General features: G+C 43.9%; 1 protein-coding gene across 3 annotated transcripts in view; it reads right to left on the minus strand.

Annotated features, from left to right (window-relative positions):
• Nucleotides 1-10,286: 10,286 nt before the first annotated feature.
• The window catches only part of ipo9 (importin 9), a 141,347-nt gene continuing 125,167 nt past the window's right edge, over nt 10,287-26,466 (minus strand). For all 3 annotated transcript variants that reach the window (XM_041195955.1, XM_041195954.1, XM_041195956.1), the window contains 6 exons: nt 26,222-26,388; nt 24,830-24,963; nt 22,653-22,775; nt 14,631-14,747; nt 12,666-12,742; nt 10,287-11,055 (listed from right to left, as the gene is read on the minus strand). In XM_041195955.1, the coding sequence (XP_041051889.1) occupies nt 10,945-11,055; nt 12,666-12,742; nt 14,631-14,747; nt 22,653-22,775; nt 24,830-24,963; nt 26,222-26,388 (729 nt within the window). In that variant the 3' untranslated portion in view covers nt 10,287-10,944. The remainder of the gene's footprint in view (nt 11,056-12,665; nt 12,743-14,630; nt 14,748-22,652; nt 22,776-24,829; nt 24,964-26,221; nt 26,389-26,466) is intronic.

Here is a 26,466-nt window from a genome sequence, read left to right on the forward strand (position 1 = left end):
AACCTGCGGGAGAACCATGAAATCAGAGCACTTCAATAAAGCTTGAAACCCAGAGTTAATTGGCACCGCCAAACCATTAGAACCATAGAACACTACAGCACAGAAAACAGGGCATTCGGCCCTTCTAGTATGTGCCAAAATATTATTCTGCTAGTCCCATTGACCTGCACCTAGTCCATAACCCTCCAGACCTCTCCCATCCATGTATCTATTTAATTTATTCTTAAAACTTAAGAGTGAGCCCGCATTTACCATGTCAGATGGTAGTTCGTTCCACACTCTCACCACTCTCTGAGTGAAGTTCCCCCTAATGTTCCCCCTAAACCTTTCCCCTTTCACCCTAAAGCCATATCCTCTCGTGTTTATCTCTCCTAATCTAAGTGGAAAGAGCCTACTCGCATTTACTCTGTATATACTCCTCATAATTTTGTAAACTTCTATCACATCTCCCCTCATTCTTCTCCGCTCCAAGGAATAAAGTCTTAACCTATTTAATCTTTCCCTGTAACTCAACTCCTTAAGACCCGGCAACATCCTAGTAAATCTTCTCTGCACTCTCTCAATCTTACCGATATCCTTCCTGTAGTTAGGTGACCAGAACTGCACACAATACTCCAAAGTTGGCCTCACCAATGTCTTATACAACCTCACCATAACATCCCAACTCCTGTACTCGATACTTTGATTTATGAAGGCCAGTATGCCAAAAGTTTTCTTTACAACCGTGTCTACCTGTGACGCCACTTTCAGGGAACTATTATCTGAACTCCCAAATCCCTTTGATCCTCCACACTCCTCCGTGTCCTACCATTTACTCTGTATGTCCTACCTTGGTTTGACCTTTCAAAATGTAACACCTCACACTTTTCCGCATTAAGTTCCATCTGCCATTTTCTGGTCCATTTTTCCAGTTGGTCCAGATCTCTCTGCAAGCTTTGAAAGCCTTCCTCGCTGTCCACAATGCCTCCAATCTTAGTGTCATCAGCAAACTTGCTGATCCAATTCACCACATTATCATCCAAATCATTGATATAGACAACAAACAACAATGGTCCCAGCACAGATCCCTGAGGTACACCACTAGTCACAGACCTCCAGTCTGAGAAGCAATCATCCACTACCACTCTCTGTCTTCTCCCACACAGCCAATTTCAAATCCAGTTTACAACCTCTCCAATGGATACCAAGTGTCTGAACCTTCTGAACTAACCTCCCATGTGGGACCTTGTCAAAGGCTTTACTAAAGTCCATGTAGACAACATCCACAGCCTTTCCTTCATACACTTTCTTGGTAACCCCCTCGAAAAACTCTACAAGGCTCATTAAACACAACCTACCACGCACAAAGCCATGCTATCCTTAATCTGCCCTTGGCTGTCCAAACAATTATATATCCAATCTCTCAGAACACCTTCCAATAATTTACCTACTACTGACGTCAGGCTCACTGGCCTATAATTACCAGGTTTACTTTTGGAGCCTTTTTTAAACAACGGAACAACATGATCTACCCTCCAATCTTCCAGCACCTCACCCGTGGCTAAGGACATTTTAAATATTTCTGCCAGGGCCCCTGCAATTTCTACACTAGTCTCCCTCAAGGTCCAAGGGAATATCATGTCAGGCCCGGGGGATTTATCTACCTTTATTCGCTGTAAGGCAGCAAGCACCTCCTCCTCTTTAATCTCTATATGTTCCATGAAACTACTGCTTGTTTCCCTTCCTTCCTTATATACTATGCCAGTTTCCTGAGTAAATACTGATGCAACAAAACTGTTTAAGATCTCCCCCATCTCGTGAAGCTCCACAGACGACCACTCTGATCTTCAAGGGGACCAATGGTGTCCCTTACTATCCTTTTACTCTTAACATACTAGTAGAAACCCTTTGGGTTTACCTTCACATTATCTGCCAAAGTAACCTCATGTCTTCTTTTTGCCTTCCTGATTTCCTTTTTTAGTATTTTCTTACATTTTCTATACTCTACAAGTACCTCATTTGCTTCTTGTTGCCTATACCTGCTATACATCTCTCTCTTCTTCTTAACCAGATCGCCAATATCCCTTGAAAACCAAGGTTCCCTATGCCTGTTAACTTTGCCTTTAATCCTGACAGGGACATGCAAACTCTGCACTCTCAAAATTTCGCCTTTGAATGCCTTCCACTTACTGAACACATCCTTGCCAGAAAACAACTAATGCCAATCCACTCTTCCTAGATCCTTTCTCATTTCCACAAAATTGGCCTTTCTCCAATTTAGAATCTCAAGTCGAGGACCAGACCTATCCTTAACCATAATTAGCTTAAAACTAATGACATTGTGGTCACTGGACCCAAAATGTTCACCTACACATGTTTCTGTCACCTGACCTGTCTGGTTCCCTAATAGATCAAGTATTGCATCCTCTCTCGTTGGTACCTCTATATATTGATTTAGAAAACTTTCCTGAACACATTTGACAAACTCCAAGCCATCCAGCTCTTTTACAGTATGGGAATCCCAGTCAATCCCAGTGGAAAGTTAAAATCTCCTACTATCATAACTTTCTGTTTCTTACATCGGTCTGCTATCTCTCTACAGATTTGCTCCTCCAATTCTCTCTGACTATTGGGCGGTCTATAATACAACCCTATTAGTGTGATCACACCTTTTCCGTTCCTCAGCTCCACCCACATGGCCTCTGTAGACAAGCCCTCCGGGCTGTCCTGCTTACGCACAGCTGTGATATTTTCCCTGACTAGTAATGCCACTCCTCCCCCTTTCATCCCTCCCCCTCTATCACGTCTGAAACAACGGAATCCTGGAACATTGAGCTGCCAGTCCTGCCCCACCTGCAACCAAGTCTCACTAATAGCAATAATGTCGTAATCCCATGTGCCAATCCACGCTCTAAGCTCATCTGCCTTTCCGACAATACTGCTTGCATTGCATTGAAATAGATGCACCTGAGAACATTTCTATCACATACAGACCCTTGATTTTTGTCTATACATGCATTCCTCGCTTGACCTTTATCCTCCTCCACCTCACTATCTGCTCTAACACTCTGGTTCCCCTCCCCCTGCAAATCTAGTTTAAACCCCCCGGAGCAGCACTAGCAAACCTACCCGCAAGGATGTTAGTCCCCCTCCAGTTCAGGTGCAAACTGTCGTGTCGGAACAGGTCCCATCTTTCCTGGAACAGAGCCCAATTGTCCAGAAACATGAAGCCCTCCCTCCTGCACCATCTCCTTAGCCATGTATTTAGCTGCATCATCTTCCTATTTCTAGCCTCACTATCACGTGGCACGGGTAGCACTCCTGAGATCATAACCCTGGAGGTCCTGTCCTTCAACTTTGCACCTAACTCCCTAAGCTCTCTTTGCAGGACCTCCTCCTCCTTCCTATCCACGTCATTGGTCCCTACATGGACCACGACATCTGGCTGCTCACCCTCCCTCCTGAGAATACTGAGAACTCGATCCAAGATATCGCGGACCCTGGCACCAGGGAGGCAACAGACCATCCGGGATTCTCAATCTCTCCCACAGAACCTCCTATCTGTCCCCCTATCGAATCCCCTATCACTACTGCTCTCCTCTTTTCCCTCCCCTCCTTTCTGAGCTGAGGGTCCAGTCTTGGTGCCAGAGACGCGACCACCACAACTCGTCCCCACCAACAGTATCTAAAACAGTATACCTATTGTTGAATTTTGTTGAATCAAGTTTTGAAAAAAGGGGAAAAAGTGAGACATCATAGGAAAGCAGATAAGTGATTGGTTGGTGAGTATCTCTTTTGCCCTCTAGAGCATTGGTTTAAACTAAGGGCCAGGAAATTCAAAACTTCAATTGGTGTCAGTATAACAGTAAGTGAATTAATAAGAGAATTAGCGATGGGACTTATTAAAAACAATGTGAAAAATGCTTAGACCACAAGGCAAAGCTAGAATACTTAACGAGCCCTTTGTATCAGTGTTTATTAACTAAGAGGAAGCTGACAAAATGTTGGTAGAAGCAGAGATTGGGTGGAAATTGATAGGCTGGATGTACTGGAAAGGCTGTTTATGCAGAGTGGATAAGTTGTCTACTCTGGGTGGCTTGCATCCCAGGTTACTAAGGGAGGAGTGGGAATGGAGATAGAGGAAGGGTTCATCATAATCTTACAAACTTCCCTAAATATGGGGGAGGTGTAAGAGAATGGGAAAGTGGCAAATGTGGTACCCTTGTTCAAGAAAGGATGGAAGGACAGTTCTGGTAACTACAGGCTGGTCAGTTTAACATCAGTGGTAGGTAAGGTTTTAGAAATATTAATCAGGGGAAAAAAAGATAACAGGCACTTGGACAAGTTTGAATTAATTAAGGAGACCCAACATGGATTTGTAAGATTGCTCCTGACTAACCTTTCAAGAAGGAGTTATATATAGCTCTTGGGGCAAAAGGGATCAAAGGGTATAGGGAGAAAGCAGGAACAAGCTATTGAGTTGGATGATCAGCCATGATCATAATGAATGCAGAGCAGGCTCGAAGGGCCGAATGGCCTACTCCTGCTCTTAGTTTCTATGTAACCTAATTGAAGTTTTTTAAGTAACAGAGAACATTGATGAAGGCAATGTGGTCACTGTTGTCTATATGGATTTTAAGGAAGTGTTTGACAAAATACCACGTAAAAAGCTGGTTAAAACATTGAGGCTCATGGAATAGGAGGGTCAGTGTCAGCTCAGATAAAAAAAAACATTAGCTTAAGGACAGAAAATAGCAAGTTATGTTTAATGGTTATTTTTCAGACCGGGGGAGGGTACACAGTGATGTTTCCCAAGCATCAGTGCTAGGACCACTGCTTTTTTGATATAAGTAAATGACTTGGATATTGGAATTGAGTAAAATTTCAAAATTTGCCAATGATACCAAACTTGGTGTGGCAAACCGAGGATGATACCAATCAAATGCAACATGATAGGCTGAGAATAAGAGAGAAGTGTGTGGTGATACATTTTTGGCAGAAGGGAGGCCATATAAACTAAACGGCACAGATCTAAAGTGTGTAGCAATAGAGGGACCTTTGAAAGTGGCAGCAGATAATAAGAGAGGTTAGTAAAGCATATTGGATTTTGGACTTCATAAAGAGGTATTGAGCGCAAAAGCAGGAACATCATGCTGAACCTAAGGTTTTGGCTAGAGAAGCAGGGGGAACGTGAGAAGGAACTTTTGTAGACAGTGAGCGGTCATGACCTGGAACTCGCTGCCCATGAGATGGTGGAAACAGATGATGAATGATTTCAAAACAGAGTTGGATGGGCACTTGAAGGAAATAAACCTGCAGGGCTATGGGGATAGAGTGGAGAAATAGGACTGACTGAATTGCTCCACAGAGAACCAGCATTGACTTGATAGGCTGAGTGGCCTCTTTCAGTACAGTTTTAGTCCCCTTACCCAAGGAAGGACTTGCCTTAGGTATACTAGATTAATTCCTAGAATTAAAAACTGTCCTATGAGGAGAGGTAGAGTAGAATACATCTATACTCTGGAGTTTGGAAGATATTTCACAGGAACATTAGAAAACAAAGTATCACACCAATCCACACAAGGAGATATTCAGCCAGATGACCGAAAGCTTGGTCAGAGGTAGGTGCTTAAAGGAGGAAAGAAAGGTAGAGAGGCGTAGGGATCATTCTTGTCTAGGCAACTGAAGCCACAGTCACCATGGTTGAGCGATTAAAATTGAGGATTTGCAAGAAGCCAGAATTAGAAAAGGGCAGAGATCTTAAGAGGGTTGTTGGGCTGATGGAGATTAGAGATAGTGAGAAGTGAGGCCATGGAAGGATTTGAAAACAAGGATGAAATTTTAAAATCATGACATTGCTTGACTAGGAACGAGTGTAGGTAACTGAGCACAGGGGCATTAAGGAAATGAACTTGCTGTGCATTAAGAAAAAGGTAGCAGAATTTTGAATAACCTCATGTTCACAAAAATCAGCCAGGAGTGCATTGGAACAGTTGAACCTACAAGTTACGAAGGCTTGAATGAAGGTTTCAGCAAAAGATGAGCTGAGACAGGGTGAAGCTGGGTGATGTTATGGAGGTGGAAATATGCAGTCTTGGTGATGGCATGAATATGAGGTCAGAAGCTCAACTCAGGATCAAATGTGCCACCATGGTTCAAACAGACTGGCTTAATAATCTGACTGTTGCCAAGGAGAAGGATGGAGTTGGTAGCTAGGAAATGATTTGGAGGCGGGGAACAAAAACAATGGCTTCAGTCTTCCCAATATTTAATTGTTGGAAATGACTAGTCATCCAGTACTGGATATCAGACAAGCCAAGGATAGGTCCTTAGGGGATACCAGGACTAATGATGTGGGAGCAGGAAGATAAGTCATTGCAAGTGATACTCTGGCTACAATTAAACAGATAGAAATGGAATCAGGTGAGAGCAGCTGGACAGTGAAGAGGAGTTGGAAGATGATGGTATGATCAACAACATCAAAGGTTGTAGACACCTTGAGAAGGGCAAGGAGGGAAAGTTCACCTTCGTCACAGTCACATAAGATGGCTTTTGTGGCAGGGCAGAAACCTGATTGACGGGATTCAAACATGGAGTACCGGCAAAGATGGGAACAGATTTGGGGTGCCATTACGTTTCCAAGGACTTGGGAGAAAAAGGGAACATTGGAGACAATGCAAGGGTTTGCAATGACAAAGAAAGTCAAGGTTGATTTTTGGCAGTGACGGCAGATGTAAAGGAGAGAGGTACAACACCTGAAGACAGTGAATGATACAAAAACAGAAAATGCTGGGAAACTCAGCAGGCCTAGCAGCATCTGTGGAGAGAAAAACAGGGCTATCATTTCGAGTCCATAGGGCCATACGGACTCAAAACATTAACTCTGTTTCTCTCTCCACAGATGCTGCTAGACCTGCTGAGTTTTTCCAGCATTTTGTTGGTTTCAGATTACCAGCATCCACAGTATTTTGCTTTTATTGAACTGTCGGCTAACATGGGAAACAGGAGGGGAAGTTGGGTGATCAGCAGTTTAGTGAGAATAGGATCGAGGGAGCAGGAGGTGGGCATCATGGACAAGATCTCAGAGAAGGCATATGGGGAGATAGAAGAGAAACTAGAGAAAGATAAGAGTTCAAAGCTTGGGTGGAGTGAGAGGCAGCAACATTAAAGGATCTGGCCTAGTGGGAGGTTGGGGGGGGGGAACGAACATGGCAGAGACAGCTGATCAGATTGTCTCGATCTTAGTGACACAGAAGTTTATGAGCTCCTTGCACTTAGTGTTAGAAGTGAGTTTAAAAAGGTTTGCAGTAGAGAAAAGTGGCAGGGGAGTGGGGTATCTTTGCATTCCAGGGTGATCCTGCAGTAGTGTGCAGCTTTAGCAGCTAAGAGCAGGACGCAGTAGTGTTTTAATTGGGTTTCCCTTGCTGGAGAGTCTAGAAAGGGTCATGGTCTCAGTATAAAGGGTTGGCTATTTAGGACTAAATGTGAAGAAATTTCTTAATTCAGTGGATGTAAATCACTGGAAGCTTTGGATGCTCAATTGTTGAATATATTTAATACTGAAATTGTTAGTGTTTTGGGCACTAAAAGAAACGAAGGGATGTGGGGTTAGGACAGGAAAGTGAAGCTGATGTATTTGTTCAGCCGTGTGTTTATTGAATTGCGGGTCTAGCTTAAGGGGCTGTATGACCTATTCCTCCTGCTTCTAATTATGTTTTTAAACTAATGAGTCACATGGTGATCATTTTTCAAAGTGTGTAATTAAAAAAAAACTTGATTTGTAAGTCTTTTCCATTTGGTTGTCTCTGGTTCCTTTCAGTCATAAAAATAAGGATATAAAAACACAGACTCAGGCAGTCATTTGGGTTTTTTAATGCAATCAGGCCCAGGAAAGGCTGCAACATGGTTAAAATGCAGGGAAGCAGTTAGAAGTCAAGCAAGACATTCCACTTTGTGAGATAGAGTAATGTGTTCATTATTTTATATTAATACCAACATAAATTATACTGATCGAATTAGTTGCTCTGTACGAGTAACGTACTGTGAAGATACATCTTAACGATTTGTATCTGGCTCCATCTCACCAAATGTTTGTTGGAGTAGCAGACATGATACATTTTGTACAGTTAGATCAGTATCTAACAGTACTATCAGTACTGACAGTCCTAAGCACTCAGAACACTTAAGGCAGTGGCTAGGTGGCAGTACCCTGGACATTGAGCTACTAGTCATGAAGTGATTCCGAGGTTTAAAATTAAACAGGACAGAAACTTGAGATTTAAAAATTACCTAGATTAAAATTTTCAGGATTAGTGATTGAAGAAAAAGTGAAAGAGTTTCAACTAGAGTTGGAGCAACAAGGACAGGAAAAGCATTGCAAATGAAGAACAAATGACAGATCACAGAGAGACAGAGGGAACAAAGCTCAAATTCATTACAAGAGTGAGCAGCAATGATATCAAAGACATTGCTCCATTGCACTGGCAATGGCACTACTGCCATTTTTTATTTTCCACAGCAGCCATTCAGGTAACCTTGAGTAACCAAGACTGCTCCAGCACCCTGGTGGGAAAACTTTTCAGGCTTATAACTGGCCGAAAAAACTTGGAGCAAACTTAGAACCAATGAAAGCCCAATCTTTTTCGAGTTATTTCCACCTCCAAAATGGAAATGGAGCAAAGGCAAAGCACATTTACAAAGTTAAGAGAGAGAAATGTAAATGGTTAAGTAGAATAAATCACTGCAACAAGAGGGAACAGGAATTAACTGAAAAGAAAAAAGGGTGAGTAGAATTCATTTTTGAATTTTTTTTTAATTAAAATTCAGTTTAATATCACAGTAATAAAAGCAATCCCTAATTCCTAGGCAGCTTCATCACTAATTTCAGTGGGTGGTATCTTCTACATCACTCGTGTCAGGGAGCCTCTGTTCTGTGAACAGCTGATAGTCTGATATTTCAGACAACACTTACACAGTGCCTAATCAAATCTGTCTAAAATATCTCCAACACACTGCACAGTGAAGTGTAGAAACACATGTAGGTCATTTCAGCATTAGTTAGAGAGGTGAGAAGAAAACAGCCTACAGGGATCACTGAGGAGATCATTTCTTCAGAGACTACCTCAACAGCTGAAACACTGCCTTTCCTGTCGCATGAAATGCAACTTCAAGCATTGGATAAGTTCATAATATATGAAATCACCAGTCCAAACAATCATCCCCCCTGTTGTTCAAGAGCTGGGAGCCAAATCCTCATGTCATATCAGTGTGTGTGTTGCATGATTACATTATACATTTGAGATTTCTAATATATATGAAACCCACCGACCAAACCCCACAAGAACTCCAAAAACTAGCAGATTGCCCATACAAGTACAAGTTAGACGGTTTGTAAAAAAATTCCAGACTATACGCAAAAATTCAAGCCCACCCCTTCTTCCTTTTCCCTCTCAGGTCCAAAGTCCCTCTCCCATCCCTACTCCCTCCCCCTTCCCCATCCTCCTCCTATCCTGTCCTTACTCCCTTGTCCCCCCTCCGTCTTCCTCATTCCCTTGTCCCCCCTCCGTCTTCCCTCTCCCCGACCTTCCCCCATCCCTTGTCCCCCCTCCCCCACCTTCCCCATCCCTTGTACCCCTCCCCCGCCTTACCCCCATCCCTTGTCCCCCCTCCCCCAATCCCTTGTCCCGCCTTCCCCATCCCTTGACCCCCTTCCCCCGCCTTCCCCATCCCTTGTTTCCCCCTCCCCCAATCCCTTGTCCCCACTCCCCCGTCTTCCCCCATCCCTTGTCCCCCCTCCCGTCTTCCCCATCCCTTGTCTCCCCCCCACCCGGGTCTTGCCCCTCATCCACCCTCTCCCTCATCCCTTGTTCCCCCTCCCCCCTCCCCCCCATCTGCACCTCCTCGTCCCATCCTCACTTCCTCCCCCCAAACTCCCTACCCTCATTCCCCCTCTACTCCCTCTTTCCCACCCTCACTGCCCCACTCTACCTCCCCCTCACTCCTCTTACTTCATCTCTCATATTAAGAACAAAAAGTCAATTTCAACTAGACTTTCAGCTCCCAATGAGACAAACTGTGTGTTTAATAGAAGCTTGGCCCATCTAGTTCATCAGATGCTTTATTCTGAAGTCTAAAGTTCCACGTTCCCTTACAAAAAGGGTTGAGTGGCAGTTCTGATCGTAACAGAGGAGAAAGAATACCTGTGTGTAAGAAATGTTTCTAGTCCCAGACAATATGGTTCCAGGAATTCTCCAGCATCAAGGCCCACTCTGCAGCAGTCCTAGATGAACGAGATCACAAAATCCAACTCCTTTTATTGTATTTTATTTTGTTTCTCTTCCCTGAATGGAAACAGAACAGACAAGTGTCCCAGACAAACCAAATCTCATCCTAAAGAGCAACCAGGCCGTAACTATCTCAGAACTTGCTCAGAATTACATCTGCCACTGCTCAATTTACTCCTTTTATCACTCCAGTAATGGAGCAACTCTCAGTAGGAACACTTCAGGACAAATATCAGGAGAACTGCAAAACAAAATGTTTCACAAAGCTTGAATCTTCATTCCACTTCTTTAAGTGCATCGTGTAACTTAATGTTTTGTGTTCTGTAGCAAAAATAGTGTGTTTAACCAGGGCTGCTCCTATGTATCCTGCAGGTTGAAGAATGACAGTACTGCCTCATGAAAGGAACCTGCTTCACCGCACAGGCTTCCTCCAGTCCCCAACAGCACAGCTGCAGAAACTTTGACAAGCATGTGTGCTTCCTTGGATGAAACCACTGATCTTCAGTCAGGCCTCTGCAGTTATTGCTTGGAGTCATGATGGAAAAAGGCTACGATGAAATCTGATTTCTCTCCCCGTAAAATGAGCAGCTGGCGCAGAAGGAGGCAGTATTAACAATGACTGACCTCAGTGTCAGTCAATGACCCAGTAAATGTGGGGGTATTGTGTCTCTTCCAGGTTATCTTAAATGCCTATTGAGCGTAAAACTCTCTTCTCCTTTTCATTGAGGTGATCAGAAAATGGTGTGTAGCAGGGCTGCTGTGCAAACTGACGGAGGTAATCTGTTAGATACGCCTGTAATTAAAACACAGGATCAGTATACATGCACATAAAATATTAACAGCAGTCTTTTCACATTGTAAAATGGAAAGTATTATTGTCAATCTGCTCCCACAACAAGCTATGTAGTTCAGATGCCATTCTTGGTCATTTTGGGGATTTTTTTTATAAGCATGGTGGGATTCTGTTTAGGAGATCACTTCCCATTCAGACAGTGAAATACATTGGAAGGAATGATGTAACCTCTTGGGATCTTGTCTCTCGAGACCAATCTCATCCAGCCAGCTGTCTACCTTTAGCATTTTATCTTAATGTGAGTTGAGGGTTTTGGCCTAAATTATAATTCCTGATAACCCATTCCACCTGCACGTAAAGAATGATTTTCTGATGAGAGCCCTAAAAAATGTCCTTCATCAGCTCTATGCCACCATCCCCCAACCAGCCTGCAGTCTCCCCATCTTGGCTCCTTCCCATTTCCCCACTTCCCCCCCTCAACCCCACTCGTGCGCAGTCTCCCCGATCTGCAGTTTCTCCCCTCCTCTCCAGTCTCTCTCCATGCCAGGCTGAAGCTTAACCTGCCTGTCCACCCCTACCAGCGTCTCTCAAAACCCCACCCCCCAGAGCTGGGTGAGTGCCTTTTGGAGGGCAGGGGGGAGCGGCTGGCGGGGCCTCCTGCCTCGCACCCCACAGCTGCTCATCCCCTTGACCTCACAGAGCCGCTCACCCCCCGCCCCTGAGCCACTCACCCCCCCCGCCGCGCACCCCCGAGCCGCTCCCCCCCGCCCCGCCCCACAGAGGCACTCACCCAAGCTCCACCCCCAGAACCACTCACCCCCCGCTACCCCCCAGAATGCCTCATCACACCACCCCGCCCACCCCCAGCCCTACTCACCTCCCCGCCCCACAGAGGCGCTCGCCACACCCCTGCCCCCACCCCAGTGGCGCTCACCACACCACTGCCCCCCCAGGGGCACTCAACCTATCCCCCCGCCGAGCCGCTCACACACCCCCCCGCCGCCCCACCGAGCTGCTCACCCCCCCCGCCCCGCTCCTGAGCCACTCATCCCGCTGCCCTGCCAGCTGTTCATCCCTCCGCCCTCCCCAGAGGCGCTCACCCCCTGCCCCGCTCCTGATCCACTCGCCCCGCCAGCCGCTCACCCCACTGCCCTCCAAAAGGCACACACCCAGCTGCCCCACCCCGAGCTGCTCACCCCAACTTGCCCCTCAGAGGCACTCAACTCCCCCCCCCACCCCCGCGTCCCCCAGAGCCACTCACCCCACGTCCTCCAGAGCCTCACACCCACCCAACCACGCGAGTCTCACACGTCCCGCGCACACCTGAGTCTCACATGCGCCCCCCCCATCCCTGCCTTCCAGGGCCTCTCACTCCCCATCACAGAGGGTGTTGGAAAATCTAGCTGTGCACCCCTGTATTTGCCTCATTTCAGTCCATTGGAAGTTGCCCAGTGTTCACCAACTCCCTCAAAGGAAGCACTTGTGCGACACTATTCCCTTCCCTTGTTTCCATAAGTCCTATGCAGGATAATTTATCCAAAACCTCTGCTACACTCATGGCAAATTTAAAAATCCCCATCTCATCCCATTTAATGATGACTCCCAAGTACCTGTAAATCAACTTGATACAAGGGATCTTTCAGAGTGTCTGGATCATCTTCATCATCCTCATCATAATAATCATCATCTGTTTAAAAAGAACACACCATTACATCCCTATGAGCTTCAAATAGGTGCAATAAATCACATCAAAATCTTTAGAAATCATCTCTCATTATTTAATCATTCAATGAAGTCCAAAGACAGTGTGAATGCCCTGTTCCTCAGGGTGACTGATCTTTTTTAAGCCAATCAATGGGCAAGTTGAAGATTCCATCCACACCGTCAACTTAAGCATTCCAATTTACAATTCGATGATTCTGGGGAATAGAATAAAATGGATAAAAACAACAAAGAAGGGTCACGAGGATTCGAAACGTCAACTCTTTTCTTCTCCGCCGATGCTGCCAGACCTGCTGAGTTTTTCCAGGTAATTCTGTTTTTGTTTTAGAATAAAATGGAGGTGGACGAGCTACCTATCATCTCCGATTTTCTCTTAGTCACCTTGAGTGCCATGTATACATATTAATCTGCAGAGGCTGCTCGTGTGAGATCAACTCACTGAAGCTCTGTATGTAGTGGGAACCCAGAAATGTAGGATGATTATTAATGCCCTGTATCGATTGCCCCATTTTAAAATTCTCCCCTCTACTTAGAATTGATCTTTTTGCTCTTCATTCTGTTTTGTCTGTTGTGCATCTACCATCTGCTTCAGATCCAAAATTCAGTAATCGAGGGCCAGCTCGAGTTTGATGTTTTTTCTAAATCGGCATTTTTGTGCATACTTTATCTAATCATCACCTAATCAACTCCAGACAGCCTTCCTCAAACCATTTCTACATTTTCCAATCAGCGGATTAAAGGCAGCAAGTTCCGTAACAATCTTTAATATTTTCCCAGCAAAAGCTGGGAGTTATTCCTTATTTGTAAAGCTCGACAATTTAGATAATGCAACATTAAATTTGTCCCTAGTTTGGTTAATGGGACCGCAGGTTGGAAGTCAAGACTATTTTGAGCCTGTGACAAGTATAAAATACAAAACTGCTGGTGTGAGTAGTAGCCATAAGGGTCTAGGGAAAGAAAGCCATTGCTTTCTGATAACCAGTGAATCAGCTTAAAATAGAAACTGAAGTTAAACAATGTGGTGAGAGTAAAGATCCTCACACTCCACTGAAACCTGAGGTTAGACTGGCTCATGGACATATGCTGAGCATCTGTCAGAATACAGAACCATTAAACCACAGTGCAGCTAAACAGCAACAACAATGGACGTCTTCAAGCTGCAATGTGTGCATGTTATAACATGGAGCGGGAAAGGGGCCCCTATCAGAGGATGGTGCTGTCGGGGTGGCCTGCACCTGACTTCTAGAGTCTGCTCTTTGTCAGTTGTTCATGCTTCCCTGTGCCCTTTAGCTCTTAACACACACACATTGTGTTAACACATTTTAAAATTTCTCTGAGATCTATCATTATCCATTCTTTTCCCTCCTCTACATATCAGTTCTGCTATTTAACTATCTCATATTCTCCATCAAGCACTCACAGGTCATTCATTTTTTTTTTGTGTATTTGTTCCCCCCTTCTCTTGGTTTGCTCTTTTTGAAATGCTGTTGAACTGTAATATTAAGGATTCTGGGACACGAGTGACTCCTTTTCTCTCAACAGATGCTGAGTGCCTCCAGTATTTTGTTTTGTTACCCATACAGAGCTAATTACTCATTTAAAATTCAACAGCAACATTTTAATTCACAAATAATGGCTCCAATTATTACCTGTATCTAGGAGAAAACCCAATAACTTTTAAAACAAGTTATAAAACATAGCAATTTCCAGCTGCAACGAACAACTAGATTTGACCAAAATGATCCCGACAATAAATGACATGATGCACATACAAAAATGGACTGCCCAATGTGTCAAAAAAAACAAGAGCTGGGTCTTTTCAAATACTGACAATAGTTTGTACAGCTTCTTACCATATCTAACGCCTACTCCTGGATTGAGTAGATCTGATAACAGCTGTCCCGCTAAACCCTCGTCATCATCCTCATCATCATCATCATCTTGGTCCTCCCACATGTCATTAACTTCATCTGAATATGAGACGCAGAAAAATCAGCTTCACACAGTTAGGCATTTAACAGTAATGGGGTGCGTGTTGTAAACCATTGGAACAGGGTGAGGGTACATGTATTGCACACAATGAGAAAAGGTGCAAGTGTGCTGCTTCATTGCTGTTGCTTTTTAATTTCCCAGATTTTTAATGTGAATTTTGTGATCAATGTTGGTGAATGGGACGCTATTTCAGTATCAGCAGCAAGCACTCTCTGGTTAGCTGTGACACAGTGAGATGCCAATAGGAGTTCCCTCTAGAGTCCTAACTTCAGAATGCTGCAGTGTGGCATTTTCCATTTGTGTCTCAGCCACCGCTGCACTGATTCCTCTCTTGGTAGGATTGTTGTTTAGGGTTTGAATCCATGGATCCACTCCCATAAGTGACTGCATTAAGACTGTTCAATCTCAGTCTCAACTCGGGAGTCAGAAAGCTGGGCTGGGGTGAAAAGACCAGGGTTGAATGCACCGTACCCAGTTCCTTATATTTCTCTAATCCAGACTCCCTTATCCAAGGAAGCACCAAGACATTGTTGCAGTGCATGGATTGATTAGGATTATTGGCTGGCTTGATAAGAGTGAAGAGCGGGTCTTACTTCCATACTGAATAAAGCTCCAGGACCTGTGCTACAGCACTCATTTCAGTGTGAAAGCAAATAGAAACTAACCAAAAACCAAACATTAAGTTAAGTCCCAGTCGGAGCAGCAGTGGGAGTGGAGCAGAGCGAGCCTGGGGGTGAACAGTGCCAGCGAAGCTTCTCAATAAAAGCCTGAAGGTCGAGGCCCAGATCAAGCCAGTCGGAGCAGCAGCTAACCCCAACAGGGATCTCACCAGAATTCAAAAAGGCTGACAAAAGTGACATCAGCGCAAAGCAGAGAGCTGATTGGTAGGTAGTGGGTAAGTTGTTTTTCTCCACTTTAAAGCTACATCAAGGAAAGGTAAGAGTTCTAGCTTTCTTTTTAAAAAAAGGAAGAAACTTAAATAATGTTTTACTTGGCTTAAATTTAGGGTAAGGGCATTTTAACTAAAGGTATGGCAGGGGAGCTCAGTCCTGTGTGTTGCACGACCTGCAGTACGTGGGAAGTCTTAAGACACTCCTGGCACTCTGGATGACCACATCTGCAGAAAGTGCCACTGGTTTGACCAGCTTGAGCGCTGGGTTTCAGAGCTTGAGCATTGGCTGGAAGCACAGCAGTGCATCCGCGAGGCTGAGTTACGTGAATAGCACGTTTTTAGAAGTGGTCACCCAGCAGTTTAAGGAAGTGCAGTCAGAGAAGGAATGGGTGACCACCAGTCAGAAGAGACATGGGCAGGTAGTCACAAAAGCCCCAGAGTGGTTCTCATTCAAGAACAGTTTGCATGTTGGAAAACGGTGAGTGTGACGGTTCCTCTGGGGAGTGCAGCCAGAGCCCTGCTGCACAAGGCGGGAGGAGAAAGAGAGGAAGAACAATAGGAGACTTAATAGTGAGGGGTACGGACAGGCTTTTCTGCAGCCACAGACGTGACTCCAGGATGGTGTGTTGCCTTCCTGGGGCCAGGATCAGGGATGTCACTGAACGGCTGCAGAGCATTCTGAAGCAGGAGGATGAGCAGCCAGAGGTTGGAGTTCACACTGGTACAAACGACGTAGGTAGAAAGAGGGATGAGGTCCTGCAACAAGAATTTAAGGAGCTAGGTAGCAGATTGAAAAGCAGGATTTCAAAAGCTTGTAATCGCTGAATTACTCCACGTGCTAGTGCATTTGGGATTGGCGGATAGAGCAGATGAATGTGTGACTGAAGAGCTGGAGCAGGAGGAAGGGCTTCAGATTCTGGATCACTGGGTCCATTTCTGGGAAAGGTGGAGCCTGTACAAGTTCGACGGATAGCACCTGAACCAGAACGGGACCAACATCCTTGCCAGGGGTGGGGCGGGGGGAAAAGAGGGGTTGCTAGTGTTGTTGGTAGGGGTTTAAACAAATTTGGCAGGAGGATAAGCTATGGAGTGGAGGTATACTGGGGGTGATGCACAGGCAAGTATAGAAGAAAAACCAAGTTACTCTGGAAGGCAGTGTGTATAGTCAAGTTAAGGAACAAGGGAGCATGGCAAGGCTGGATGGCATTTACTTTAATGCAAGGAGTCTTGTGAGCAAGGCAGATGAGTTGACGGATTTGATTAACATATGGGATGTGATATCATTGCTGTCACAGAGACATGGTTGAGGGAGGGGCAAGACTGGCAGCTCAATTTTCCAGGGCATACAACCTTCAGCCGAGATGGTGGAGGACATGGAGTGTAAAAGAGGAGGTGGTGTCGCAATATTGATCAAGGAGCCATTTACTGCTTATTGATATCTTAGAAGGTTTCTTAACTGAAGCCAAATGGTAAAACTTAAAAACAAAAAGGGGCAATCACATTGTCGGGAGTGTACCATAGGCCTCCAAATCCAAACAGTCTGGGAGAGATAGAAGGGCAGATATGTAAGCAAACCTCAGAGAAGTGTAAAGATAATAGGGTAATAATAGTAAGGGATTTCACTTCCCCAATATTAACTGGGATAGACAAAGCCTGAAAGGCTTAGGGAGGGCGGAATTCTAAAATGTATCCAGGAAAGCTTCTTAAGCCATCACACAAAGTCCTACAAGACAAGGTGCTGGACCTAGTTTTAGGGAACAAAGCCGGGCAAGTGGTAAAAGTGTCAGCGGGGGAGCATTTCAGTGATAGTACCATAACTCAGTAAGATTTAAGGTAGTTATGGAAAAGGACACAGATGGACCGGAAATAAAAGTCCTGAATTGGGGGAAGGCTGATTTCAATATGATAAGACAGGGTCTGGCCAAAGTGGACTGGGAGCAGCTACTTATAGGAAAATCTACATCAGAGTAGTGGGAGTCATTCAAAAAGGAAATAGTGAGAGTGCAGGATCAACATGTCCCCGTAAAGGTGAAGGGTGGGACCAACAAGTCCAGAGAACTCTGGATGTCGAGGAATGTACAGGATTGGATAAGGAAAAAAAGGTAAGCTTATGGTAGATACCAAGAGCTCAAAACCACGGAAACCCTAGAGGAGTATAGAAAATGCACACTTGGACATGCACACCAAGGTCCCTCTGACCCTCTGTACTTCCTAGGGTCCTACCATTCATTGTGTATTCCCTTGCCTTGTTAGTCCTCCCGAAATAAAAAGAAATTAGGAGAGGAAGAGGGGACATGAAAAAAGATTGACAGGTAAAATAAAGGAAAATCCAAAGGTGTTTTATAAGTATATTAGGGACAAGAGGATAACAAGGAAAATAATAGGGCCCATTAGGGACCAAAGTGGCAATCTGTATGAGGAGTCGGAATACTTGGTAAGGTTTTAAATGAGTACTTTGCATCCGTATTCAATATAGAGAAGGACGATGTAGGTATAGAAATCAGGGAGGGGGACTGTGATATACTTGAACAAATTAGTTTTGAGAGGGAGGAGGTATTAACGGTTTTAATATGCTTGAAAGTGGATAAATCCCCAGGCCCAGTTGAGATGTATCCCAGGCTTCTATGGGAGGCAACGGAGGAGATTGCAGGGACTCTGACACTAATTTTCAAATCCTCTCTGGCCACAGGATAAGTACTAGAGGATTGGAGGACAGCGAATGTGGTACCATTATTCAAGAAGGGCAGTAGAGATAAACCAGGAACTATAGGCCAGTAAGTCTAACATCAGTGGTAGGGAAATTTTTGGAAAAAATTCTGAGGGGCAGGATTAATCTCCACTTGGAGAGGCAGGGAATAATGAGGGATAGTCAATATGGCTTTGTCAGGGGGAGATCATGTCTAACAAATTTGATTGAATTTTTGGAGGAGGTGACTAGGTGTGTGGATGAGGGTAGTGCAGTTGATGTAGTCTACATGGATTTCAATAAGGCTTTTGACAAGGTCTCGCAGACGAGACTGGTCAAGAAGGAAAGAGCCCATGGGATCCAGGGCAATTTGGCAAATTGGATCCAAAATTTGCTTAGTGGCAGGAGGCAGAGGGTGATGGTCGAAGGTTGTTTTTGCAACTGGAAGCCGGTGTCCAGTGGCTTACCGCAGGGTTCGGTGCTGGGTTCCTTGCTTTTTGTAGTGTACATTAATGATCTAGACATGAATGTAGGAGATATGATCAATAAGTTTGCAGATGACACGAAAATTGGTGATGCGGTAAATAAGGAGCAAAGCCTTAGACTATTGGACAATATAGACGGGCTGGTCAGATGGACAGAGCAGTGGCAAATGGAGTTTAATCCTGAAAAGTGTGAGGTGATGCATTTCGGAGGACTAACAAGGCAAGGGAATACACAATAAATGGTAGGACTCTAGGAAGTACAGAGGGTCAGAAGGACCTTGGTGTGCATGTCCATCGATCCCTGAAGGCAGCAGGACAGGTAGATAAGGTAGTTAAGATGGCATATGGGATACTTCCCTTTATTAGTCAAGGCATTGAATACAAGAGCAGAGAGGTTATGATGCAGCTGGAAAAAACATTAGTTAGGCCACAGCTGGAATACTGTGTGCAGTTCTGGTCGCCACACTATAGGAAGGATGTGATTGCACTAGAGAGGGTGCAGAGGAGATTCACCAGGATGTTGCTTGGGCTGGAGCGTTTCAGCTATGAAGAGAGATTGGATAGGTTGGGGTTGTTTTCCTTAGAGCAGAGAAGGCTGAGGGGGGACCTGATTGAGGTGTACAAAATTATGAGGGGCATAGATAGGAAGAAATGTTTCCCCTTAGTGCAGGGGTCAATAACCAAGGGGCATAGACTTAAGTTAAGGGGCAGGAGGTTTAGAGGGGATTTGAGGAAAAATGTTTTCACCCAGAGAAAGGAGGGTATCTGGAACTCACTGCCTGAAAGGATGGTAGAGGCAGGAACCCTCACAACACTTAAGAAGTATTTAGATGAACACCTGAAATGCCATAGCATACAGGGTTACGAGCCAAGTGCTGGAAAAAGGGATTAGAGTAGATAGGGGCTTGATTACTGGCACGGACACAATGGGCCGAAGGGCCTCTTTCCATGCTGTAAACTCTATGACTCTAATTCTCCCGCCACACCCCACCATCCTCTCATCTTGACGGTGGATGGGGACAGGGTTCTTGTGTGTGCAGAATACATATCACCAGATGAACAAAGACACCCCTACAGGGAAGGCCAATTTAGGATGGGGAGAGCCCATACAAAAGTCATAATCCCCCTGCTGAAAGAATTGCTGCATGCTATAGGTCAGCCAAGGCCAGAATCTTCCAGGTGGCAGCCTTGATGTGCTGTCAATTGGAACCTGACAGATCTGTTACTTTTGTAAAATGTACCCTCTGAGCCCCTTTCTTACCAATTAAAATTCCCATTCAACTCTCTGGTACTACTCATTCAGAATAAATCACTTTCAGACACAATAGTACGAGCAAGCACCTGCATACAGGGTTTCAGTCCTGACCTATGGGGCAACAAATAAAATGACACGAATACAACTGATGGCCAAGGAGACTGGGAAGCAACCTTTGCTACAGATTCCAACAGATCCTCAAACAGGGCATGCGGTTCACTAATTTCCACGCTAAATGGCAACAGTGCAGCTGCCTATGTATAATACACATGGTTTGAATAGTGGACACATTAAGCAAAACAGTTAAGATCAAACTGTGTATTGTGTAAGTGTGGTGGAATGAGCATTTAGAAATCTGTACTGTGGCCGATGTAGCTGCGTAGCCCCATGTAGCTGTGTATCGAGGTGAGTATCCTGTGAAACAACAGCTGGTCATTTCCAAAGAGACAGCAGAAGGTAGGTGATTCCCTAACTGACCAAGCTTATTGTAACAGCTGCAACCTGAACATAATTCAATTTAAAGCACTGTTCTAGGCCCTGCTCACTGACAAATTGCCCAAGTCAATCATTTGTTGTGCCAAGAATATCAGCACAGTGACTCTCACTCTTGGTATGCTGAAATCTTTTGACTTACCCATGAGGTCAGAGGGATGAAAGAAATGCACAAAAAAGGGTCCACAAAGAGGATACCTTTCAGAATATACCAGACATGACCTCTGACCTCAAAGAAACGCATGCTGATGGCTGTCTAAAGTTAATGTTTCCCCCAATGGCTCAGTCATGAAAATAGGCGGAGATATCTGGTTTTTACACATTTTTTGGATGCGGGTGTCGTTGGCAAGGCCAGCATTTATTGTGCACCCTAACTGCCCTGAAGGTTGTGGTGGTGCTGAAATATAACTGAATGCCTTGCTGCACCATTTCAGTTAATAATCAATCACACTGCTGTGGTAATATATAGGCCAGAATGGGTAGGGACATCAGATTTCCTTCCCTAAATGACATTAGTGAACTAGATGGGCTTTTACAACAATCAGTTTGATGGTCATTTTTACAGAGACTAGCTTTTTATTCCAAGTTTATTTAATTAACTGAATTTAAATTCCCCCAGCAGTCTCCGGATCATTAGTCCAGGCCTCTGGATTACTAGCCCAATAACATACTACCATGCTACTATACATGGATCCTCTGCATGAAGGTGAACCACCAGTTGGCTTAGCCTTTATCACCATACATGTAGAAAGAGTAACTGTGTAGCAGATGCAGAGGACCTGCCACTTCATGTCTAGAGTGCTTGTGTAGATCACTGTCAACCTTTTCTCTCACCTTGATGTTAGTATTTTTTCTCATCTTAGCCCACAACACTGTTACAAGGAAGAGTGAGTGAGACATTTATATTTACACTGAACCTTATTATACATCTCAGCCACATCTGATACTTCATGCGTAATGAACTACATTGAAGTGAGTTTATTGTTATGTGGATAAAGGTGGCAATCATTTTTCACATAACAAGATGCCCTAAACAACGCTAAGATGGATAACCTGTCAATGTGTTTTGTTGAGGGAGGAAGATGAGAAGTTCACTTCTTTTCTACAAGAAGTGTCACAGGATCATTAACATTTGCCTAAACAGGTGCCTTAGTTTCAGTGAAGGATGCCACCTCCAACACTGCACCATTCTGAACTACATGGGAGTAAGACTCAAAAGCCACAACCTGTCAGTCCTGGAACTTAACCCCCACTTGTTTTAGTATCACCTGCTCTTTGTCCTGTTGACACATTATGTTCACAATCTCTTAGTGCCTACAAAGATAGCCAAAACAAAATGTTTGACCTATTCTCACACCAGGCTGACTGGAAAAATGTCTTCTGGAGCCAAGCTTGCTAAATGTTGGTGCCTGGTGCAGAATGGGTGCACAGATTAAAAGGTAAAGTATAAGTTCTGACAAATAACATGACACCGAGCATCAGTGCTCATTTAATATTTTTCCAAAACCACTGAATTTAAACTAAAGACACAGTTAGCAGCCTGATAAGAGTTGCTGGCAGCTGCATTAAGACTGTAAAGAAATGAATGCATTGTGTAAGTGTGGTGGAATGAGCATTTAGAAATCTGTACTGTGGCCGATGTAGCTGCGTAGCCCCATGTAGCTGTGTATCAAGGTGAGTATCCTTTGAAACAACAGCTGGTCATTGAACAATATGGTAGGAGCAACACAGCACAACAGCACCATCTGGAGGTTTAGTGCCAATGCTAAATTCTAAAACATAATTTAAACACTACCTTGAATGATTCTAACACAGGTGACATTGAACAGGCAAGAGATCATCCTCCTCCAGTTACAAACTGAAAGGAGCTAATGGAGTTAGAATTTGAAGAGTCAGTTTTATATTGAGTAAGCTTTGTAAAATACACAAGAGTCTGGGAATGGCACCTTCAAAGAAAAATACTTCAGGTGTTATTTTAAGAATCAAACAATAAAGGACAATTTGTCTTTGATAATAGGGGTCATTTATGAGGCAAGGAGAGGGAGCAAACATTCACACTGTCCGGGTCTATACCTTGATTCCACTCTGCTGCTGTGGATTGCCGTGAGATATTTGCTTCCATGACACTGGAGAGTTCACCAATGAGCAGCTTGAAGAGTTTTACTAGCAGAGGAATGTTGGTCCAACGCTCTGGATCTGCTCAAACAAACCAAATATACCAAGACCAGAGAATTAAGCCCAGGCTAAGGAGGGCTGAGAACAAATTAAGCATTGCACAGTGCAGGATAACTGTTCACAAATTAGAGCTCCCCGGTTATCTGTACTTTTTAAACTGTTGAGTCCACAAACAACCAGAATATTTACCAAAAGTTTAGTAGTCCCAACAACCCTATTGCTTAACCATATGTCAAGTCTTCAAATTGACCTTCTGCCAATCCTTTGTCGATGATTCGTAGAGAACCATACATCATAGAAGGCTGCCAGTCAGCCTACTGCATCTGCTAGCCCCCACTGCCCTGCTCTGCCCCCAAAGTCCTTCAATTTTTTCCCTTCAAGTATTTATCCAACTCTCTTTTGAAAGTTATTTCATGTCACGTTGCCTCTTTTGTCAATTAAATCTATTTTATCTGGTTACAAAGTAGTATTTACAGCACAGAAACAGACAATTCCACCCAATACGTCCTAGCCAGTGATTGTGGTTACTAAGCCAGTCCACCACTGAAAATTGTTTCTCCTATTTACTTTATCATGACCCAAGATTTTGAACACTTCTATCAAATCTCCTTTTCCCTGTTCCAAAGTGGAGAAGCCCATTTTCTCTATCCCCCTCATTGGTTACTGCATCCGAGTTTTGTGTCATCTGCAAACTTTATGTCTTATATACAACAGCTCAGGTCATTAATATACATCAAAAAAAGCAGTGGTCCTAATATTGTGCCCTGGGGAGCCCCACTGTATACCTCCCCCAGGTCTGAAAAACAATCATCACTACTCTCTGCTTTCTGTCCCCTAGTCAGTTTTTGCATCCTGCTCCTTTAATTATATGGGCTTCAATTTTGCTAACAAGTCTATAATGTGATACTTTATCAAATGCCTTCTGAAAGTCCATATACACCTCAATTGCACTGCCCTCATTCGTCCTCTCCCTTAATTCAATGAAAACTCAATCCAGGTTAGTCGAATACAATCTGCTTTTAACAAATAAACGCTGGTTTTCACTTTGTCACCCTATTTCTTCAATACGCTCATTCAGTGTTGCAAACCAGTTTGAATGCACCACAGTCCCAGAGGATTCCTGCACTGTCTGCTGCTTCGTACAGATGACCACCCACTTAGTGCTCTTCTGAACTCACTGTAACTACAGGGTGACCACCTCCTGGAACAAGAACTCCAGCCAATTCTCAGCCTCCTGCATGCCCTGCAGTAACTCCAGAGGTGCCTTCAACTCAAGCAACTGGATCCATGGTTATTTGCATGAAGTGCCCTGGAGCTCCCACATGTACAGGAACTGCAAGGAACTGCTCTCAGCTGATTCATCATTTTGCTTAAAAGTATATATGTGTATATATTTCTATATCAAATTGTTTTAGTTTAGTATCTCTTACTTCTATTTATTTAATTATACATACCAGATTTTTATTTTATACAATTTGAATACCTTTTACTTAATATTAATTTTATCCCCTTAGATCTATTTAATGACTGATTATTTATATACTTACTGTTGTCCCTTGGTTTAGATTATCACTTCCTCTACCCTCTACACCTAATTCCTGTCGTCAATTTGTTTACTAAGCCACGTGACTCACCCAACTCTTACCCAGCTCTGTGTTCACAGGCAATCCTTGAATTTACCTTTTCCCCTACCTTAATGTTCTCTCTCCACTGACCCCATTTTACCTTCTCCAATTCAATGGAGAGTTTACAGGTCAGTCACTGCAGTGCACGTACTGCACGATTCTCTCCCTCATTTCCAATTTACTGCAGAAGTGTCAACTCACAGGTCAAATGTTCTGCTCCTTTTTTTGCCATTTAAAAACATTGTTCTACATTCTCTTCATACGCTCCTTCCTGCACACACACTCAAAAACTTCACACTCAGTTTATAAGCAGTTTCTAGTCAAAATCAAATCACCCTGTGATGACATTACCAGTGTTCCATTTGTTTAAAAATATCGGATTTGGGACTTTTTAAAGAGGCTGACAAGTTCTGCTCTTCAAAGTTTGGATTTGAATTTGGAAATTCTTACTTTTTGCTGCCTTGGAGCGAGTGCGTATTCCCTCATCGGCATTGAATATTTCTTCCCCTTTCACCATGATATCCCGCAGCCTCTTGTCATCTGTGTTAATGCCATGTTGTAAGAGTTTACACATTGCTACGGTGCTGTGGAGTTAACACAATCTGGTTAATGACCAGTCCTGAAAAACTCAATTACAGCCTCTTTACAACATTACAGGGGGCTCTATAAAACTTATTTCTCTGATTTTGGATGCGAAGGATGTACTTGGAAGTGGAACGCTTTCTATTTTAGATTTACATCAAACACACATAGAGCACACACACCAAAGGTCAGAAAAGTAGTAAAGCATGCCTAAGACAGTCACATCAAATTTCTCCAAATCACCTTCACCCACCCAAATTAGCTTTTAAATATTGCCTACTTATTTTTATCCAATCCAATTTCACTACTACTTCATCCTTTAGTGTGATATCTTCTCTGGTGAAGACAGAGTCAAGTACTTCAGTCATATCCTCTGACTCCAGAAGATCTCATTGTTGGTCCCTAATTGGTCCTTTTAACAACCCTTTTAACTAATTATGCTAAACAATTCTCATTAACTCTGTCCCTGTATTATCCCCATCAGTTTTCCCTTGTACTTTTTCTGGTTGCTTCTCTACTGTATTATCAACCTGACGTGTGATAAGCTTGTTTTTTTCGGTTTCATTTTAATCTATCATTAGTCATCCAGGGAGCTCTAGCTTTGAATGTCCTTCCTTTTCCTCCTTGTGGAGATGTGTCTCCTCCATACTCCAACCACCCTCAGTTTGAAAGCCAACCATTGCTTATTTACTCGTTTACCTGCCAATCTTTGATTCCAATCCATTTCTGGGCCAGATCCCTTTCCAACTCGTTGAAATTAGCCCCATCTCCAGTTCAATCTTTCCTCATTTGATTGGACCTTGTTATTTACTATAACTACTTAAAATTAAATGAATTGTGATCACTGTTTCCCAACTGATCTCCCACTGAAACATGTCTAATTGGCCCACTTTATTCCCCCAAAAAAGTCCAGCACTGCTTCCTTCCTCGTTGGGCTGGAAACACACTGATCAAGAAATTTCTCTTGTACACATTACAAGAATTCCTCCCAGACTCTGACCTTATTTCCGAATCTTTTAGGATATTTGAAGTCTCCCATTATCACTATACTCTTGCATCTTTCTGCAATTTGCCTTCAAGTGTGCTCCAAACCCATCTCAGTCAACCTGCATTATTCCTGCGACTGACTTCTATTTCTGAACCGCTGTAATAATGTTTGTCTCACCCAGTTGTCTGTCCACCTGGTATCTCCCCTCAATTGTCTGCACCCATTGCCCAAATCATCGGTACCCCTCCTCCCAAATGGAACAGATAGCACACCTGACTTTGCCCTCATATTGTCCGTAGAAGAGAGGCTGCCGACTTGTCCACTCAGACATGACAAACTCTAGAGCAGGTTTCCCGGTGGGTCCAGGCAGACTGCACAGAAACTCCAGCAGAGGCTCCAGCTGATTGTGAACGAGGTGTGCGAACACCATGATCAGAGACTGGAGAGAGAAATGGAACAGTGATCTCCTTGATTTAGAGGGTGTAGCAAAAACAAGATGATCACAAGGACATAAGGA

The sequence above is a fragment of the Carcharodon carcharias genome, chromosome 9, assembly GCF_017639515.1.
Source record: "Carcharodon carcharias isolate sCarCar2 chromosome 9, sCarCar2.pri, whole genome shotgun sequence".
Taxonomy (NCBI): domain Eukaryota; kingdom Metazoa; phylum Chordata; class Chondrichthyes; order Lamniformes; family Lamnidae; genus Carcharodon; species Carcharodon carcharias.